Here is a 21,440-nt window from a genome sequence, read left to right on the forward strand (position 1 = left end):
ATATAAAATAATAAAGAAAAACTGGAAGGGTTCGGTTTAAAACGCATGGTCCTAAATACCCACCTGTATTTGTGAGAGCTCCTCCAGTCAGCAGCAAAAGAATCCCCACAGAGAGGAGAGGAGCTGTTCCAAGTCTCATCCTGAACAATTGCTTCCACTGCCTGGCAGACCCTCAGCTCAATGTACTTATAGGCCGCCTAACCCTCATTTATGTTAACCTCCCTGCCTGAACATTCTGTCCTGCATGCTGCCTTTCACAATTGTCTTTGTCAGCTTTCAACGTCATGTCAGACCGACGCTTAAGCCAACATTTACTGTTTGCTTTCACATTTTTGGCCACCTTAAATGGGCTTTATGAATCAAACGCTGTTAAAGTGATGTATAGTGATGATGGGTGTCTACCATTGTTTGAAAGGGTGGTGAGTTGTTTCGGGATCATTTATTCATGTGAACTTCAGTCTATACTTTTGAGACTGTAGAAAAGGTCACTTCTGTGCTCCACACAAAATATAATAGGGGCTTAATATTGCCTCTAGCCGTCAAATAAGCACGCACACAGGAGCCAAATAAAGCATTTATCTTCATTGAGGATGGTAACTGAAATCAATGCCACTAATGTTGTAGGATAAAACAAATGTGTGGCTCACATGTGGCACACATTTGGGAGCTTTGAAATTAATGAGACATTCAGATTTCAGACATCTGTCAGTCGCTGTATTAATACACAGACCTAAATAACAAATAATTAAGGATCTATTATCGCTTTGGTGCGTTTACATGTTCAAACTGCCTATAAGAGTTCGATGATGTTGGTCTGATTAAGAGATAGGCGCCTAAAATGGGTTTGATTTCCTCTCATGGGTGATGTAAGGTATGTTGAACGCGAGTAACCCCGGCTGTTTTACCGAAAATAACCCGGGCACTGCAGCATCAGTACCAGGCAGCTGCGCAGGTGCGGATTTTAAAGAGACAGCGGGATGAGAAAGCCTCCCGGACCGCCCTGGTGTTTACAAACCGTCCACAACATCGCGCCCTGAAGACATGTAGCCCGAATTCATTACAACCGGGCAGAATTATGACACGGCGGAGCTTGTGTCTAATTTCATTTAGATATTCCCATGATTCACCATCCCCGGAGACAAGAGCAAAAAGTCGGCCAAGAATATTCCATTAGATATTCAAAGAGTTAAAATCAGCACTTGGGGGGATAATTTTGAAACAGGTCGTGCCTTTCCATCCGACATAAATGGGTTTATTCTGTTAAAAACACGCTACCCGCGTCTCGTAAAACATGTATTCACTTCTGCATATTAAAACCTGCAGCCAGGCTGAGGAAACTCAGTCCTGGGCATGTTTTCCTCCTGTAGCATCCTATCAGCAACGCCCTGTATTCCATCCCGGCGTGCGCACTCACAGACGCACTAACCGGCCGCAGAGAGCATCGTCGGCTGCTGTATCGAGCTGCCGCTGAAGCATCTGCAGCGCAGTTCGCAGACCCGTTTGTCTGGTTCTGTTGCTCCCCAGATGTGACACTCCAGCATCACCGCCGCTTTACGGTGCGAGTGCGTATTTCGACGGCCGCTCGATGAATTGCGTGAAAGGAATACCAAGAGGGAAGCCAACATGACAAAGAGTCTGTTCCCGTAGACGATGATCGAGGATGCGGTCATCATTAGTTTGAGGTCGGACATGATTTTAATCTCAGGAGTTGCCGTAGTGGATGCGGGACGATGTGCGCCGCACCCCGAAAGCTATTGATGAGGAGAAAGCGGATGCGTCCTTTCAAGCCTTTCAACGGATATTTGCGGGAGTCTGGCGCGCACTGGTCATATTGGTTTTTGTAATTTCTTGTGCTAAGCTGACTGGGACTGTTTGGCGGACCGTCTGATGTGGAGGAATTGCTCCGTTATGTCTGAAGGCATCAACTGAGCACTGTTGCTTTGAGCCAGAGAGGAGAGCCAGGACTGAGCTGCTCACCTGCTCAATTCAAACAAACACATAAGTATTGCAATGTGCGTGTTTGGGGGCGTGCAAATGTGTGTTTTTATATGTGCGTAGGGTTATAGGGCCGGCTGCTGAAGCCACCCGTGGCTGTTTTGTACTCAGAACAGAATATATTATGACTCATCTGTCTTTAGGAAAAGTCACTTCTCCTCAGAGCGCGGTCATGTTTCCAGCCTCATGTTTTCACCTCATCACTTTGTTGTGAACAGGTGCTTTATGAAGCTCTGCCAACATCCTTAACAAAGTCCCTGCAGAGCAGCACAGAGCCACCACAGCCCTTCAGGAGGCCTACATTTGAAAACCATGCTTGATCCGTTCAGTGTGTGTGTGTGCGCGTGTGTGCGTGCGTGTGCACGCCTCACGTGTCCTTACTTTGGGGCGGCACATGACAAATCATGGAGGCCTTCATCGGGCTAAGAGGCCATTTAAGCCGTCAGTGATCTTATATGCTTGCAGGCTGCTGTTAATGGAAATTCACTAATGGCAGGATGGTCATGGTCAATGTTTTTTTTACCCCTCTTGGTGTGGGGATATTTTACTACTCAGAGAATGTTCATCATAGGAAGGAGACACTAGGAGAGAACTACTCAAGAGAGAATCACTAATGCGTGATTTCAGAGCAGTTATATCTTGAATTTTTTATTTTATTTATTTCAGTATCCATCTTTAATCATCCCATTTAAATCTGACCATCTGTAATAAAAGATCCACTTGCTTAGTTTATTTTTGAAAACCTATGTGAATCACAAGCCCCAAATCCTCTTCTTTTCATTGTATTGCCATTTAAAGGAGGATTGTTTCTGTTAAATAATTGTAGGCTTTTGCCAGAATCCACAGTATTTTGATCCTCTGACGTATCCAGGGTGGTCGTCAGGGAGTTGAAATGAACAAAAAGTGTTCATGAACCACACAGATGGCAGATCACAACTGTGCCACCTGGCTAGTTCTTTTTGGAAAAAGCATGCTCAATAAATTCAGACTGTTTATGTAGCCGTTCACCTTTACCTGACATGTGATGCCCTAAACGTGATGTTTAGAAGATAATTGGGTCGCTTCAGATGGAGCAACATTCTTGACGCTGTTGAAAGAGCATGCACTCTTGGTGGATCAGCAGGATAATGTGCTGCTGGACTGAAACCAGATCCCGATTTCTCACACACAGGATCTCATTTCCCTCAGCTGGCCACTCCATAAAATAAATAATAATTAGATCATATGCAGCACCAGTTTGTGTCTGCAGTGAGAACTAAACTGATCAGCACCACGCCTCCTCATCAAGGCCTCTGCTGAGGCAGCAAGTTTTCACTCATTTACCAAATGAGAAAACAATGAGCCGAGGCAGAAATGAAACTGTATTGTGTGTTTTAGCAGCCTTTCAACATGGCCGACAAGTCTCTGGAGCAGGGCACGGTCAGCATCCCCATGGAGGAGAAACTCCCCGGACCTCAGGAGGCGCCGCTGCTAACGCACCTGAAAAAAGTGGAGAACCACATTACTGAAGCACAGCGCTTCTCCCACCTGCCACGACGCTCCGCCGTGGACCTGGAGTTCAACGAGCTGTCCTACACCATCCGTGAAGGTCCCTGGTGGAGGAGGAGAGGTACTACAAGCATGTGAACGTTTGAAAAATTTCACGCGCACACACACTCCAGCATGTTGCATCAATTCTGTGCCTGTGAGCTTCTGCTGTGCTCAGCAGAGTTTAGAGGTTGTAAATAATTTACACTTGCCGGTCTGGCACCTTGCTGGCCTGTCTACAACCACCCCCCCACCCCCCCCCCCCCCCCCCCAACATACACACACGCACACACGCACACACACACACACACACACACACACACACACACACACACACACCGTAGTGGGACGATAGGCAGTGGCAGTGAGTCATGTTTGTTCAGTGCTTAAACTCACCACCCTCATCGATGATACACCTTCATCCCTTGGCCTGTCTGATCATCTGCACCGCCCTCTGCAAACTCTTCTTTTCAGCTGTACATTCAGCGGGGTGGGGATCACCGTGTGTGCCCGTGCGCGTGCCTGTGTGTCTGTGTGCATGCGTGTGCTTGGGGAGACTCTGGGGAAATCTTTTATTTACACTCTCAGCAGGAGAGCCCCTATATGATTTATTGCAGGTTGTCTTGTGTAATATTGATGTGCATTATGAAAGCCTGGCAGAGGAGTGTTTGCTGGTCCACTACATGGAGAGCACTGATGAGGAAGAGCCTGGGAGCAAGCGTTTGTCTGTTATTATATAGTAGCTTCAACAAAAACAGCCCATGTTGTCTGTGACCTTGTGCTTTTCCTCTAATTTGCTATTGAACAGTGAGTTTGGTTTTCATTTTTCTCTCCTCTGAAACACATAAAGGCAGAGCAGCGCCACACATCATAGTCACTGTTGTTCACCCAGAGTGTGCCCTGAACAGCTTTCATTGATCATTTCGGATCATTGCAAATAGCCATATAGCTGACACGTAACATGGCCCAGAACAGAGGGCATGATTTCATTTCTAACTCTTCCTTCTTCTGGTGAGTCATTCCTTAAAGCCTCAGTGATTTAAGAGGAAGAGATAAATTACAGTTGTTGTAAATTGAATAACCGTGGAGGTTTTCATTTCTTTTCTTTTTTTCTAAAAAATTCCAGGGCAGTTGAGTGATTTGTTATTCTGAGCAAGGCCGGCCATTTGTCTCTGTTGGACTCCTCTACGAGGTTTTTGTTGTGAGGGCATTCTACAGGGGAGAGATTCTCCTGGTGAAACACTGGGGCGAGAGATGAGGGGGGGGGGGGATTATTGCATAATCACTTTGTCAAAAGTTCAATTCTGATAATAGGCTTAAAAAAATTCAGCTTAATCACACATTTGATTGTCATGTTGACAAGCCAACCACAATGTGGCGTCATGTATCATACCTGCATGAAGGGAAAAGCCTCACCCTGTAATGGGGAACAATTGTGATGTTAGAGGACAGAGGTGACGAGTGTTACACAAGGTTCTCTGAATATGCACATGAAGGCTTGTTCAGATAACACTATCACTGTGCAGAACCTGAAAGAGCAGGTTAAATCATCTGTATGCACCACATGCACATGTAAGGCTGCTTCACCGACAAAGCCTGAATGGACGCTGTACATGCAATAATGCAATATTCTGGGAGAGACGGCCGCTGTCATTAGGGTCCTTTCCTCCGATGGTGGGTTTAAGCCTAGGCCTTGATTACACAACTCAGCTCGGGACAGAAGTAGAATTCTGATGAGGAGACAGAGGAAGGATGTCTACAGCCCATTTCCACGTTCCTTGACTGGAAGCTATAAAAAAGTGTTTTACAGTTTCCACTGAGCACACAGGCCTGAAAGGCTGGGAAATGTGTCATCAAGTCATCTTGAACATCAGGCCTCTCCACTGCAGCCGTTGTTATAAGGATGTAATGCCTGTGGTTTTTCTGCTGGCGCCACTGAAGGCATCACGACTGTGTTCCCCTTTTGCTGCACACTGATACACAGCTCACCTTCCACTCTGTGAAATACGCTTGTAAAAATTACTGATGATTGATGAGTGTAAACATTTCCAGCATTTAATTTTTAGGGAAATCAACTATGATGAAACTATGATGTTCCAGAGATCACATTAGCATAATAACAATTGCCAAAATGGTTCTCTCTGACCGTGGTTTTCAGAAATAGCGGTCTAGGAATTCCCCTGCTTTAGTGAAAATAACCTTGCTCTCTCTCGCTCTCTTTTTTTTTCTTCTCAATTTTAATTGCAAGGGAATTTTGAGGCTCGCTAAGCTCCATTTGAGTCGCTGTTGTTCCACCTCTTTTCGAAAGCGCTGCACAAATTAGTTCAAGGTTAATAAACCCTGCACAGACAGCGATGTACAATCACTTGTTCTAGAAGTCAAATCAATGTGTCTGCAATTCAGAACAGTTAGCTTTAAAACTTCTCCTCCAAAATCTGTGTGGATAACGTTGCACCAATACAGCTGCTAACACTGTGCTAATCTAACTTTCAGCACTTTTTCCCACACTAATCTATCTTGTTGTACAGTACACATAAATGTAAGGTTTTGTAAATTAAATTATGACAGCCTTTTAAATATAATGAATAAAATGAGTCTTTTATTACAATTTCTTTTTGGCAGGTTACAAAGCTCTGCTCAAGTGTCTGTCGGGAAGATTCAACAGCAAGGAGCTGATTGGAATCATGGGGCCTTCAGGAGCAGGGAAATCCACCCTGATGAATATTCTTGCAGGATACAGGTAAAGTGTTGCAATTTTTGTCTGCTTTTATAAAATCAGCTTGAGAAATGGCAGCGTTGTCATCATCTCTTCTAATGGAAAACAGGGAGACGGGCATGAAGGGCCAGATTTTGGTTAACGGTCGGCCGCGGGACCTGAGGACATTCAGGAAGATGTCCTGCTACATCATGCAGGATGACATGCTGCTGCCTCACCTCACTGTTAGGGAGGCAATGATGGTGAGAGCAACATTACTGTTAAATGAAAAACAAGATCACCGGCCTTTAACTCCTGTTCACTTGCTCACATTTATTTGTCTGTCAGGTTTCTGCCAACCTGAAACTGAATGAGAGCGTGCAGGTCAAAAAAGAGCTTGTAAGTCTGAATACTGTATTGCTGTCATGAAGTTCAGTATGTGCTGCAAAACACATGAGCCATTTTAGAGTTAGTTTAGAAAATCAGCATGGAATTTGTATAGGGGAGAGTGGACAGTGTTATGGTTACCTTAAAAATCCGCTATGATGAAAACCACATTCCAAATACGACCCTGATTGTTATTTTATACAGTAATGCTCATAACTGCCACAACAGTGTCAAGCTCCATGATTTCTGACGTGTCCCTGCACCAGTAAGGAGCTCGGATCTCAAGGTCATACAGCCGTGAACTGCTCAATACTGTCCGAGCAGGCATTTCTGCAAGTTGCCGGCTGTAGGATTAATGCTGAAAACAAAGGTCATAAGGACACTTAAAGGTGTGATGCACCATCTTTTGGGATTTCTCCTCCCCCTCTGCGTACACAGAATGACTCCAGTGTTACAGATTGCACTCTGCAGTGTAGGAGGTTAGCTAAATTAATACAACACTGACAAAGACTGTAGCTCTCCAGGGGTCTAACAAGGTGCACAGTAAATAGAGATTCTCACAATAGAATATTATACTATATGTCCACTTATTCTTAAATTGTACATCCCATTGTCGATCAGTATCACGACATACAGTACCCTGAAAACTAATTCAAGACCCAATTTTGGTCCATATCTAAGGTGGATGAGATCCTCACCGCTTTGGGTCTCCAAGAATGTGCTCAGACACGCACCAGCTGTCTGTCCGGGGGTCAGTGTAAACGACTGGCCATTGCTCTGGAGCTGGTCAACAATCCCCCCGTCATGTTCTTTGATGAGCCCACCAGGTGAGACCTCATTAAAGGTGGTGTTTGTGGGATCTCAGCAGGAGCCTCCAATAAAAACACGCACCTCTTTCTTGTTGTTTCTCAGCGGTCTGGACAGCGCATCCTGTTTCCAGGTCGTTTCTCTCATGAAGTCTCTGGCTCTAGGTGGACGGACAATAATCTGCACTATCCATCAGCCCAGTGCCAAGCTCTTTGAGATGTTTGATAAGGTGAGAAGGTTTGACCCAACGACTCATTAGCCATTAGAGAGTCAGTGGGAATCTGCAGTATCTTGATGACTCTGCTTGTTCTCCAGCTGTACATCCTCAGTCAGGGTCAGTGCATATACAAGGGCACCGTCCCTTACCTCATTCCTTATCTGAAGAACCTGGGCCTCCACTGCCCAACATATCACAACCCTGCTGATTTCAGTGAGTCCATCACTCTTTTATAACTATAGCATCAACGTGGGGGATATATTTGTCTTTACAAGCTTGTGCTCTTCATCCTCAGTCATTGAGGTGGCATCAGGGGAGTATGGAGATCTGAATCCAGTGCTGTTTGATGCAGTGCAGGGTGGTCTGTGCTCAGAGGAGAGTAAAAAGAATTCCAGGGACAAAAGTGACTCTTCCTGTCCCTCTCAGTATTACAGCGTGAGTGATTCCAAAGCACCACACCTTTAGGTCTAATACCTCACTGATACTTAAACTTAAACTTATTGGGGACTGTATTGGCTGTGTTGAGGTGACAGCAGCCTCAGTCTCTACCATGTCTGTAGGTTCAACATAAGCTCTAACTACCGGTAATCATGTTCACTATCAGTTTGTGATATCACCACAATGAGGCCAATAGAACCACAGGCAGAACAGCACCAGAGCTCTAAAGAATGTGCAAAAGCCCCAATCAGCATCCATAACTGTGAGGACAAATATCTGAGGCAGATAGATGCAGGTGGAAACGCTACACTGTCTTTATGGCATGATATCATGCAAGAATGAGAATATGCAAGCCTTGCAAAAACATACACTGCAAAATGTTAATTATTGTGTGCCGATAGGAAATTGAAGACTTTGTGCCTTTGGTCTGATGGTTCATTCAAAATGAGCTATTGTGAATGTAAAATTTGGTCAACGCTTCAGAAGAGTTCAACACTCTGTGTAATTTCCCTAAATGATGGTTCACGAGAGAGAGTAATCAAACCGCAAGTGTTATTTTCTAACAAAGCCGCTCTAATAGAGCCTGTTGAGTTGCATTAGCCCTTGAAGCTGCACTGTTGTTTATTTCTCTCCAAATTGTTCCTCCTCTCCCTGCAATTGATCAAACTCTTCAGCCTCATAAGTCATTTTTTGACAATTGCATCTGCTTCACTATTATCCCTACATGGTGCGCAGCACAGACTCTAATTTTTTAAAACTGTTTCATAAATGTATGGATTTCCTCTGTTCCCATTTGTTGCCTTTTTTTCTTCAGTTTCCTTAGTATATCTCTCTGGTTTGTGTTCCAGTATCGTAGTTCTCTTTTCGCACTTATTTCTCACCTCAATATTTCAAGAAATACTGGCGTTTTTAGCAAGATATTCACACACATTGTTACAAAAATGCACCACAAGGCTTGACATCGGCGACCAATTTTTCAGAGGATGATATGTAGCAATGCCATTAGCTGTCACACGTTCATCTCTGCTTCTCACCACAGGACACTGGAACCCTGGAGAAACACAGTTTTGCCACCAGTACGTTCACACAGTTCCGCATCCTCTTCAAAAGAACCTTCATTACAATATGCCGGGACACGGTAAACTGACAACTCCTGTTCAGATTGACTCAGCGATGAACAGATTTAGCCTGACCAATTACTCTAAATGTGAATCTTTTGTGTTTTTAAGGTGCTGACCCACCTCAGGGTGATGTCCCACCTGTGTATTGGAGTTCTGATTGGCATGCTCTATCTCAAAATTGGAAATGACGCCAGTAAAGTCTTCAACAACACTGGCTTCCTCTTTTTCTCCATGTTGTTCCTGATGTTTGCAGCCTTGATGCCCACCATCCTAACTTGTAAGACCCCTGACACCACTCCCTAAATGCTTTTAGGTGAATTATATTTTTGTTTCTCTAAGACAGCTGCTCTTCCCGCAGTTCCTCTGGAGATGTCTGTGTTCATAAGAGAACATCTAAACTACTGGTACAGCCTGAAGGCCTATTATTTGGCTAAAACTATGGCTGATGTTCCATTCCAGGTAGCATTTGAATGATTCAGCAGATGTTGTTTTGGATGTGCACATTCACACAGGTAATGGTATAACATCCATTCTTCTAGGTGATTTGTCCAATCATGTACTGTAGTATAGTCTACTGGATGACCGAACAGCCTCCAGAAGTTGGTCGGTACCTGCTCTTTATGGCCTTGTCCACGTCCACAGCGCTGGTAGCTCAGTCCCTTGGTTTGCTCATTGGTGCTGCATCAACATCTCTGCAGGTAAGCAGTTCCTCATCCAACTCTTCCAATAAATTTGCTTTTTTTTTGTCTCACATTTGACCCTCTGTTGAATAATGCTGTCAAATCATACAATGAGCATCATTTTGTGAGGTGCAGGCCCTAGGTAGCAAACAGTGCTCACTGGTCATCACAAAAAGTTGTACGTGTTGAATATAGGGGCAGTTTTCCCCCACAGTAATGCATGGATAGTGCCAATATTCCAATTTTCTTAACATTTTTGAGGCAAAGTTTTTCCTCTACTGAATTCATATCCCTCGTTTACATGTTGCATTTAATGCAGCCATTTTTCAGTTGAGGAAATATTTTCATTTCAATTAGAATGACTAAAAATGACCTCAAAAAAAGAATTAAAAAATGACTAAAGGGTTTCATTATTGGTTATTTCCCTAGAACAGATGCTATGGAAGTTCTTATTAATGCAGGCTTTTCCTGTCCTTCACAGGTGGCAACCTTTGTGGGTCCAGTCACAGCCATACCTGTGCTCCTCTTTTCAGGCTTTTTTGTCAATTTTGACACTATTCCCAAATACCTTCAGTGGAGCTCTTACGTCTCCTATGTCAGGTACTTTCGGCTAACACCATTTCATTTTAAATCTCCAATGTTAATGACTCGCTGTTTTGGGATGTCCTGTTTCAGGTATGGCTTTGAGGGGGTGATACTATCTATCTATGGCATGAACCGGTCCGAGCTGGAGTGTCCAGGCACTGTTTGTAAGTTCCAGAAGCCAGAGGAGGTCCTGCAGCTGTTGGATGTGGAGGATGCAAAGCTTTACGTGGACTTCATGGTGCTGGGGGTTTTCTTTTTAGTCCTTCGACTGGCTACTTACTTTGTTCTGCGTTACAAGGTCAAGTCAGAGCGTTAAAATATAACGAGACATTGAGAAAAGGATGTTCAAACATACCCCTCCGGTGTCAGATAGTGTGAAGATATCTGTCTTTTCTCTACCCAATGTACATGTAAAAAAAACACGATCCAGAACAGAAAATTCCAGAATGATGTGCTGCAACATAGTTAAACTGCAGTTTCATATATTCAGAATGCTTTGTTATTCCAGGTTCCTTTCTCAGAAAATACTGCGTCTACATTGAATGCTTACTGGCCTGACTGAGGAGCAGAATGCTTGCTTCTTCAAAGTAAGATGTGGGGGATTCGGGCTGATGTCCAATAACTTGTAGCCTCTCAAAAAAAGAGAAAAAAAACCATTGAGAGTTCTTGACAGAATTCTTATTTTAAAATAATAATTACCTACCAAAATGACTCGGGAGAAGATTTCAGAATGGATACCAACATATAGCTGTGAGGGGGGAAAACTCTGCTGTCCTGTCGGATCTTCATAAGGAATTTCTTTGTGGAACAGAACCAGACAGAACAAAACAACTTTCATCAACTTTCATTGAGCTTGTTGGCCTTTGGGACACCACAGATTCTGGCTGAAGGACAAAATGTTTGTTCAAAAAAGAATAAGGCCATGGATTGTCTTATCGCACACCCACATCTGCAATCCCTTACTTGTTCCTGATTACACACGTATGTTACTGCTGAACTGGAGAAACATTTAGTGAACTGGGAGCACAATGTGAAAGCAAGCATGAATGCTTTTTACAGCCTGATGCAAATGACTGATTTATTCAAACTAGTTTGCAACAAGCACGCTTAGGTGAAGCGCAATAGCCCATGAAGTCAAAAGGGATGTTTGGCTCAATAGCAGCGATCTTTTTACACGATCCTTTGAACTGCTTCTACCCATTCAGCCGCTTCCTCCATGAGCTGTAAACGGATTCCTCTCCCTGCTTTGCTGATGTCTGACCCGTATGTGTTGTCTAAAGCAATGCTAGATACTGGAAATGCAGGCCGGGCAGTTTTTTGGTGCCTCGAAACTAAAATGATTTGGGTTATTCTGCTTATGTATTTGCACATACACCTTGCATCAACATACATACTCGCTGACTCACATGGACACGCAAATATACAGACATACACACACATGCACACTAACACATGTTCACTGTTGGCAGTGTTTAGAAGAGCCTCTCCTTGTCACAAGGCAATGCAAATAATTTTCAATAGACTTGCTATGAAATATTTGTTACTGAAACTATGCTCCTTAGTAACCCTTATTATAATGCATAAGATGTAAGTATATAATCAATGATTGTACAGTGAATATGTCATGCTATAAACAAAGGTACATTTGCACTTTTTGTGTATGTTTGTTCTATTAATAGTTATTTATCTTAAATGTTATTTATTTGTGTTTAATTTATTTTGCCTTATCTACTGTATGTGATGACTGCTGCTTGAAAGGTGGGAAACAGCAACCAAATGTTGCATGTTTACTTTAAAAAAAAAAAGAAGAAATGTATGACTTTCAGAGTGAAGCATAATGGCTGTATTTCCTCATTCCTGTTTTAGGAGATGCTAATTGTCCCCTTTTTGCTGAATGGTTTTAAGATGATAGAAGACATCATAAGCCATGAGTTTGTTGTTCTGTTATGTATTGGGGAAAAGTCTGTAATGGAGGTTTGCGTTCTCTTCTTAATAGCAATATTCCTCATGATTTTAATTGTTATACCTCCTACTGCTCCGGCATCTGTCATTTATTTTTTTATATCACGATCTTGAGGTTCTAATGCCTGAAATTTGTGCAATAATCATCCAAAGGTATGAAGGGAAATGTGACACTGCAATTTGATTTTTTCCATTTTAGCTTTATTATTTCATTGCTGTAGCAGAGCCTTATTGGTCAGATATGTTTACTGAGTTGTGTTCTCTAGGGATTACTGAGAGGAACAGAAACAGAACAAAGATAGTAAAGTGTTCTTCGGATATAGCCACTGCAGAGACGTTTGACGTCAGTCCCTCTTGAGATCATTCATTTCTAACTGAGTGCAGTGCGACACACAGTGCTAGCATATTCTTTCAATTATTGAAAAAAGAAAAGAAAAATCAAAAGCCAATAGTTTGTAGCAGGACTACAGTTGGACCTAAGTAGAGAATCTACCCCATCATCACAAAGCTGGGATAATCAGCAACAGAGGGCGTTTGGGAGTGTTAATTGTCAACACCTCTCTAGAACCCATGAAGAACAAATCATCACTTCTCTGTGGCAAGATTTGACATTTATAGTAGCAGGTACAATTTCCAGTAGGAACTGGTCACCAAATATCAAAGATACTATCAAAGCCAAAGTAATCTAAATTCAAAGTTCATGCTCGGGTCATAACAGATTTCTATTTGTGTTTGTAGGCATCAATTTCCCAGTGGCCTTTCAATTTCTATTATTCATATGATCATTGCTACCAGATGTGAGTTGATCCCAGATCAGTTAATCAAATGAATGAACAGGATTTCAGATTCTGGAAGCAAATGTGTGAGATACAGCTATTTTTCTTGGGTTGTTTTGTTTTTTTAATTTAATTTAATTGTTGTGTCCCAATTTTTCCTGTTATATCTGTGAATATCTTTTACCAGTCTATCCCAATAGAAAGTAAAATTCAGAATTGAAAGCCGTTGTTGTGCATTGAATGTTCTTTTATTTCAATAATTTATCGTTTGTATTTTTTTTTTTAGAAAATAAAAATGCAAGTCTGTAAATCAAACACTACTCCCAGGGTTATAATAAAATGCTTTATATCCTTTGCTCTTGTAAATTCATATTACTTACTCATGTGCATTTCATCATTTCCTTGATACTCAAATTCCCATGACCATTATTAAGTAACCTATCTGGCGATAAAGTTTCAATTTTCCAAATATGATTTAAAGCATAGACAATACATTTTGTAAGATTTGTTGTTCTAGGTTGAAGTACATGTTTAACATTTTAATCCAGAGTTACATTGAAGGATTTGGTTGACAAGAGGGACCTCTGCTGGTGACCTCCGCTTGACTGTGCGGGTATTTTGACTCATTATATGCCCAGACTGGCAGGTTATCGACCACAACTTGTAACATTTTGGCATATAGGATGAACTTCTAATATTGTTTGGAAAATCCACTCCAAGTCCTCTTGATTCTATGGCTTTTAGCATCACTACTCCCAGTTTTTTCAAGTAACACATAATTCTTAACATTAAAAAAAAAAAAAAGTTTAGCCTAGGGGCATGTTCTATCAACACTGATAACTAATTTGATAAATAATTTTCAGGAAATGTTGATAATGGGCCAAGAAAGAGCTGATTACATTTTGGTGATGTTCTGGATTTTTGACCATAAAGCAATCTACTATGTTATATAACCTTATATTACTACTGCCTATATATGTGGTGTTACTGAGCGTTTGAAGGACTTTCTTAACTCTAGGATCTTTATCATAAAAGCTGTTGGGGAACTCCGACCTCCACAGAACAGGTTATTTGCCCATTTTGTGACTTACATCCGTAGTACATGAATGTTTCAGTACATAAGCTAAAAACGTTGAGATACAAAAAAGTGATAATGCTGTATGTATAAGTCGGAAAGCTTTTAAGTAATATAAATTAAATACAATACGTATATTCTTTATTCGTGATGAAAAATATCCCTCTGTTCCGGTTTCGTTTTTCCGACTTCCGTTTCAGTCGTTTACCGAAGAGTTTTTATCTTGGTGTACAGATCATCTTTGGTGGAGACCGGCATTTTCCCACAACACCCTGCTCCAGCCTTCGCTGTTGACGAAAATGGCGGACAACTCGTCGGTACGATTTCGACTAACACCTATTTGTTTTAGCAACAGTGCCTATTTTTTAATGTGTATTGACGTATTATCTTCTACAGGTTGAGATTGTGGAGGGCTGTCGCCTCCCCGTTCTCCGAAAAAACCAAGAACATGAGGATGAATGGCGTAAGTATTGTCCGGTTGTTGTCAAGGTGCTAAGGTTGCTAATGCTAACCAGCGAACCCCAGTTGTTAAGATACGGCCTCCAGTTAAAGCGCTGTAAACACGCACAGGGCACACATGCACTTACACACTGTACAGGACTTTAAATATACTGCTCGTTTCAGCCATTGTTACATTTCTATTGCGGACAATGAGACATGTGGTGACATTTAAAAAAACATTGTGGAGGCTAGGCAAAATCTACCAAACATCAGACTTTTGTCAACATATTAAGATGGATTCAATTTGACATGTCAAGTGGGATTTTGGAGTTGCCTCACAGCTTCACTTTACCCCTTCTCTCCTACTTTTTAAGGTTTATCCTTGCACTTTTTTATACCAGAACCTGTCACTGATGTGCCAATTGCAGGAGTGGATTTTGGCATTTTAAACGTTTGTTTTTAAGATTAGCATAATGTTATCATAGACGAGGAAAACATTTTGGAGATGTCTAATTAATCAGTGATATAAAACCTAAAATATAACCAGGGCAGATAATATATTAACATAGATTAATGCTTCTTGAGCATGCCAGTGAGTATTATCAAGTTTTCAGTCTTTATGACACATTAATTTGGACGCTTGGTTTAATTTCAGTTCAAATCTGCTTTTCTTTCTTGCAGCGCTGGCTGAAATTCTTAGTGTGAAAGAAGTCTCTTCAAGAAAGCTTTTCTATGTACACTACATTGACTGTGAGTATAGTTCTTTTATTTTTCTTGTCATATCTGAACTTGAATTTCTGCGCAAAGGTTTTTTATAGCTAATATGTCCCTCATAAATACTTAAAAGTCAACAAGCGCCTGGATGAGTGGGTCACGGCAGACCGTCTGGATATGAAAAAGCTTCAGTTCCCGAAGAAGGAAGCCAAAACGCCAACCAAAAATGGTCTTCCAGGTTCCCGTCCCAGTTCTCCAGAGAGAGAAGTGGTCAGTATATGTTGCACAAAAACCTGTGAATATTGTAGCTACACTATCAGTATTTATAACTTGTGATCATTTATTTCTTCAGGGCAGGTTGCAAGGAGTTGTGGTCTGCTCTGTTTTACTGGTGTCACTTTTTGACAGTATACATTTATTGGTCTAAAATTTCTATAGAGACCCCAGGTTATAAAATTTACATCTAAAATTTCACAGGATTGTGATAGTTGCCTAAAATACCTGATTTTTGCGGTAGGCTGTATGTGGCAATGAAAGTTATTGGAACACTGGAGGAGCAGAATCTCCCCCCAAAAATGTGTCTAGGATTTCAAGGTCATGCATAGTTTGCAACAATTGGTGCTTCTTGTTTAAGTAGTTGTGATTGCAGTTACCTGGAGGGACTGTTTCAAGGTGCCAGCTTGGCCTAACACTCAAATGTCAACTGCATTCTGATAACTATTGGTCAAAGAATAAAGTTATTTTAAAGAGTAATGAATGAACAACAAAGTAAATGTATTTTTCTGACAGTAAGTAATATACTCTCCTTGTAGTAACACAACAAAAATTTAGAAAATGTGTTTTAGTATTTCTGCATGTCTGCTATTAAAATCGCTTAATTACGAAGTAGGAGTATTATTAATTTGAGGGTGTACATAAATGTCAGTTAACCCCTTTCCTTTTCCTTTGCGTTCAATTCAGAGGAAAAGTCTAGATCTCAACCTACAACCACAACAACAACAGCAGCAACAACAACAACAACAGCAGCAGCAACAACAACAACAACAGCAGCAGCAGCAGCAGCAACCACAGCAGCAGCAGCAGCAGCAACAACAACAACAACAACCGCCTACAGCCACAGCACCTTCCAGAGGCAAAACTCTTCCCACACCGGTACAAGTTGATTTCTTCAATTCTAAAAATGATGAAAGGCTTTTGTGGGTCACAACTGATTTTGTAATTGTTTGTCAAAGGTTTGTAGGCTCCTTTCATGGCAAATCTGTAAACCGAGTGTTTTACTCTTCAGTGTAAAGCTGCCGTACACGACACTTAGCCTTGGCTGAAAGCTACAACTGTCGAGCCTGCTCATATATTTGGTCGTTATAATAGTGAACACAATACAGGTCATATCAAACAGGCACAGCCATGAACTGCAGCACAATGGCGTGCGTTTTGAAAGGTCATCTGTTTTGGTTGTAAATCACATTCTTCTAATTTTAATCCTAATGTCTGATGTTCATGTGTGCTGCAGAAGAGGAAAGGAGAGCCAGCCCCCCTGGTGAGCCAGGTATCCCCCGCCCCTCCTGTGCCCTCCATTCCCAGCGTGGTCGAACCCATTCCGGCACCCGTATTTCCTCCTGTGAGGGAAACCAACACCTTTAAAGCTCGCGAAGACCATGAGCCACTGTCCTCTGTCACCACGGTAACGGTTTAATTTGAGTGATCAGTGTTTAGGGAAAATCTTTTGTTCCTGCCTAAAAGGTCTTTTCTTCTCCTAGAATGGAACTGTGCGACGAATCGTCCCCTCACAACCTGGACGAAAGAGAAAAGCTAACTGTGGGCCAAACGATGAGGTGTGTAACACATTTACCGCTTCACAACAGTTCTTTTTATATTTATATCGCAACCATTAACTAATGATGATTTTTGCTTATTTTTTGGACCGTAAATTCTAATACAGTAGTTTTTTAAACTCCACAAGGGTGTTTCCAGAGTTGTCACCAATATTAAATACTGCACCAAACATGGGCAGGAAAGACGTCACTACAATGCTAACACCATATTTTTGATGGTTACCTTTTTGCTACCTTACAGAAATGTCGCTAGAACTTGATTGTAATTTTGCTGATTCCAGAATCTGTATCTTATATTTTTAATGCTTGCTTAAGTCACACAAGGAGTTTAGCTAATGCCCAACTGGTACACTGTTGATGTGTGGGCCACGGATCTCTTGTTTATCTGTGGTTATAATGTTGATTGTAATGTTTTTATTTACTGTCTTCATTTGTGCTGTTCAACATTTGACTCCAAGCTCAGGGTGCTGATCTTTAGGGTGTATGCAGAAGTTAAAATTCATTACCATTTTAGTGACGTGGGTCAGCCCAACCTGGTTGTGCTGTTTTTTTTATGCATCCAACTAAGCCAGTTATTGAAGGTTGACTTATTCTCCCCACATAAGATGTGTGAGACCTCCTGTAAAGACTGCTGGCATGGCCTTTCTCTGGTGGCTGTGGGTTTGTCATGTGAATTAACAATGACTCAAACTCACTTCAAATGGTTAATATAACAATGGTTACCCTCACTTTAAATTACGGTAGTTTCTAACATCTCTCATAATTTGTGATTACCAATCTCGCGATCCACCTCTGAATGAACCCCTCCTGGGTTGTACTCGCGCTACAAATGTGCTTAAATTCAATATTTCAACATTCCCCGATGACCAAACTGTCGAGTGGAAATCATTTCCTCCCCTCTCTTGTGTCCAAAAGCCTGTATTTTTGTGTCTTTTTCTGCTAGATGATAAAGGTTTTGCAGTATAACAACCCACAAAGTGCCAGTGTCTTTCTACCACCACCAGAGGTCTGTTTAATTTCCTGTTATTGCCCGTTGATTGTCTTCATCTGTCTTAGTGGGTCCAGTAAAAAGAGGTCTTGATTACCTCAGACCCCAGTTTAGCCTGTTTGGTAACAAGTCCGGCTTTGAATCTACGGTGCACAATCACAGCATCGGATCCTTGAGCAAGTAGCTGCAAAGGTACATGAGTCTAATGTTGGAATTGTGCACAACCAGGATTCCCAGGACAGTTCTGACGGCATTCCAACTGCACCCCGCATGACTGGGAGTCTGGTGTCCGACCGTAGCCACGACGACATCATCACCAGGATGAAAAACATCGAGTGCATCGAGCTGGGACGGCACCGACTGAAGCCCTGGTACTTCTCCCCCTACCCACAAGAACTGACGTCGCTGCCCATCCTCTACCTCTGCGAGTTCTGCCTCAAGTACCTCAAAAGTCTGAAGTGTCTGCAGAGGCATTTGGTGAGAAGCGCCGCCCTCGTGTAGCTGAGCCGTACCGTCTCCGGCAACGTGCGCTCAGCCGCTTGTGTCTTCTGTCCCCAACAGACAAAATGTAATCTAAGACATCCCCCAGGCAACGAGATCTATCGCAAAGGCACCATCTCATTCTTCGAGATCGATGGCAGAAAGAATAAAGTCAGTTATTATATTTCTCTCTTCACGCCGTGTTTGTGATCGGTTTGTTTCCCTAACGTCTGTTTGTTTGTTTGTTTTGCAGAGTTATTCACAGAATCTGTGTCTACTCGCCAAGTGTTTCCTGGACCACAAAACGTTGTACTATGACACAGACCCCTTCCTCTTTTATGTAATGACGGAGTACGACTCTAAAGGCTTCCATATTGTCGGGTACTTCTCTAAGGTACGTGAATGTCACACAAGTCACCGCAGCATCTCGAACAGACAGAAATCTGAGCAACGTTTCAGTCAGAAACCCTTTTTTTGTGTTTGTTTTTCCAACAGGAAAAAGAATCGACAGAAGATTACAACGTGGCGTGCATCCTGACCCTGCCGCCTTATCAGCGGAGAGGATATGGGAAACTACTCATCGAGTTCAGTGAGTGGGCAACCAGAACATGCTGAGTAGGTCATTTTTGGAGAGTTCTTTTCATACTGATAAGCTGCTGGACGTGTCACGCGCAGGTTACGAGCTCTCTAAAGTGGAAGGGAAGACGGGAACACCGGAGAAGCCGCTGTCTGACCTCGGGCTGCTGTCCTATCGCTCCTACTGGTCACAAACCATTTTGGAAATTCTCATGGACCTTAAACCTGACAATGGGGAGAGGCCCCAGATAACCATCAAGTATGCTGACCAATCCTTCAGTACCTCCATGTTGTCAAGCGTCAGTCCTTTTTAATCTGATCGTGCCGATGTTTTCCGACCTCCAGTGAGATCAGTGAGATCACAAGTGTGAAGAAGGAAGATGTCATTTCAACACTCCAGTACCTCAACCTCATCAACTATTACAAGGTGAGAGACCATCCATAACTGTAAATTCAGACATGCACCACTGGGATGGAACTATTTCCAGGTGATGGAATATGCTGTGGAATGCCTGAAATCTACAGAAGTATTGGTAAAATGGAAGAAATCAACATGGGTTTCTGCTGCGAGGAGGAAGTCCACCTTCTAATGATGGATTTGTTCTTGCTATAGGGTCAGTACATCCTGACACTTTCAGAGGAGATCGTGGATGGACACGAAAGGGCGATGCAGAAGAGACACTTGCGGATCGATCCAAAATGCCTTCATTTCACGCCGAAGGACTGGAGCAAGCGGGGCAAGTGGTAGCGTTCTGTTGGAAGAAACACTTACGAACCATCAAACACCAGGACGTTTCAGCAGATAAGAGACGGGGAACATGAAGCGATACTTGACTTTCTTGTGTTTTTATTGTGAATATTCAGTATATATTGTAGGAAAAAGACTGTCAGTTGGAACAAAATACCAGATATGATGCCAGAAAACGCATCTATTATGTGAAAGAACCTAAATTCTCAGCAGCGTGTTAAGTGACTCTTCGATGGTCTAAAGATTTTTCCTTTTTTTTTTTTTTTTTTTTTTTTTTAGGCTTGTGAATTAAATTTCCTTGTAATAATAATGTTAAACCCAGACGGGCAGTTTTATATCAATTCAACAGGCAGAACTTGTTTTTGTCTACATTTTTCCATCTCACTTAAAAGGATTTATGTCTCTGAAGGTTTTTAACCAGACTACTGGTCTCATAAAACACACAAGCTTTTTTTTTCTGCACATTGGACAAAAAATGAGTGCAGAGAAGAGAAACCTGGAGGACGACGGCTGCATTTGCCTGCATTGACGATAGGTTTGTTGATCCACTGTAGTGCTGCGTTTAAATGAACTGTCCTGTTGTTTATGTCAGTCGTGACTTCACAGGTGACCCGTCAAGGTCGGCGCCACGTTCCCTGTACCTGTACAAACTGAACCTGATTGTACAAAAGATCGGAAGCCATGTCGAACTGTTAGATGAATGTAAATTTTGTGTACAGTTGTCTCTTTTTTTAAACTCGATGTAAACAGGCTGCACAGTATGAAAGGGAGATTTAAAGGTGATATATATTTGGTTTGTTTTTATGTGTATGTGTCAGAAAGGAGGTTGGATTTACCTTTGTGAAAGTGATTTAGCAGAAGTGAAAGAGGTGGAGAAAATTGGACCTTTGATATCAAAATCTTGAATTGATAAAAAAAAAAAACATCTCAGAATTTCTGTGTCATGAATGCATCTTAACAGGATTTGTCATGTACCGTTAAAATGAGATTTTTATTTAGTTTGCCACCGTTGCATTATGATACGAAGCGACCAGTTGAAGTAGAAACAATATTTACTACAAATTCGGACAGACGGTAATGCTGTTGTTGTTTACATCGGCCACCAGGGGGCGCTCTGAACACACCGGCTGTCAGTGCAGCGTCACATTACCAAAGTTAAAACCACAGGCTAAAATTAGCCCAGAAGGATGCTTATTGAAGGGGAAATGTAATACAACCCGCAGCCTCCACTGATGTAATTGTGTTAGAGCTGCAGAAAGACTGAGAATGGACACCTGCGCTGGATCAATCCTGCTGCTCCACGCAGGTGGACGCATAACAAGTGTTTAAAAAGCAGCTTTAAAGTGAGCATCTTAGAGCTGCAGGCACATTAGCATCGATTGTAGCTGACTCACTC

General features: G+C 42.1%; 2 protein-coding genes across 3 annotated transcripts; both read left to right on the forward strand.

The window, feature by feature from the left end:
• Positions 1-1,537: 1,537 nt before the first annotated feature.
• Positions 1,538-12,257, forward strand: abcg4a (ATP-binding cassette, sub-family G (WHITE), member 4a). 2 transcript variants are annotated; one of them, XM_003971141.3, is made up of 15 exons: positions 1,538-2,012; positions 3,376-3,604; positions 6,145-6,262; positions 6,348-6,480; positions 6,566-6,616; positions 7,286-7,431; positions 7,517-7,640; positions 7,727-7,841; positions 7,924-8,063; positions 9,106-9,204; positions 9,296-9,464; positions 9,546-9,646; positions 9,727-9,885; positions 10,349-10,467; positions 10,543-12,257. In XM_003971141.3, exons 2-15 carry the CDS (start codon positions 3,385-3,387, stop codon positions 10,766-10,768), a joined length of 1,920 nt encoding a protein of 639 aa, XP_003971190.1. In that variant the 5' UTR covers positions 1,538-2,012; positions 3,376-3,384; the 3' UTR covers positions 10,769-12,257. The 2 variants fall into 2 exon arrangements, with proteins under 2 accessions (XP_003971190.1, XP_029704325.1); XM_029848465.1 differs by having other exon boundaries at positions 1,539-2,012; positions 3,373-3,604.
• Positions 12,258-14,512: 2,255 nt separating this feature from the next.
• On the forward strand, positions 14,513-20,977 carry LOC101069305 (histone acetyltransferase KAT5). The gene is made up of 15 exons (XM_011611555.2): positions 14,513-14,582; positions 14,662-14,728; positions 15,388-15,456; positions 15,554-15,690; positions 16,381-16,572; positions 16,931-17,101; positions 17,178-17,252; positions 18,196-18,258; positions 18,469-18,717; positions 18,802-18,891; positions 18,974-19,114; positions 19,216-19,309; positions 19,396-19,555; positions 19,642-19,723; positions 19,910-20,977. Exons 1-15 carry the CDS (start codon positions 14,565-14,567, stop codon positions 20,042-20,044), a joined length of 1,743 nt encoding a protein of 580 aa, XP_011609857.2. The 5' UTR covers positions 14,513-14,564; the 3' UTR covers positions 20,045-20,977.
• The last annotated feature ends 463 nt before the right edge of the window (positions 20,978-21,440 follow it).

The sequence above is a fragment of the Takifugu rubripes genome, chromosome 15 (genome assembly GCF_901000725.2).
Source record: "Takifugu rubripes chromosome 15, fTakRub1.2, whole genome shotgun sequence".
Classification (NCBI taxonomy): domain Eukaryota; kingdom Metazoa; phylum Chordata; class Actinopteri; order Tetraodontiformes; family Tetraodontidae; genus Takifugu; species Takifugu rubripes.

What these genes read in the sequence shown, in the direction of transcription:
- abcg4a (XM_003971141.3), top strand. Translation starts at nt 3,385, where the DNA reads ATGGCCGACAAGTCTCTGGAGCAGGGCACGGTCAGCATCCCCATGGAG. An exon ending in CTGTTAGGGAGGCAATGATG is followed by an intron (nt 6,481 to 6,565) that starts GTGAGAGCAACA and finishes TTTGTCTGTCAG; the next exon opens with GTTTCTGCCAACCTGAAACT. An exon ending in TTCTTTGATGAGCCCACCAG is followed by an intron (nt 7,432 to 7,516) that starts GTGAGACCTCAT and finishes GTTGTTTCTCAG; the next exon opens with CGGTCTGGACAGCGCATCCT.
- LOC101069305 (XM_011611555.2), top strand. An exon ending in AGTGTCTGCAGAGGCATTTG is followed by an intron (nt 18,718 to 18,801) that starts GTGAGAAGCGCC and finishes TGTCCCCAACAG; the next exon opens with ACAAAATGTAATCTAAGACA. An exon ending in TCGATGGCAGAAAGAATAAA is followed by an intron (nt 18,892 to 18,973) that starts GTCAGTTATTAT and finishes TTTGTTTTGCAG; the next exon opens with AGTTATTCACAGAATCTGTG.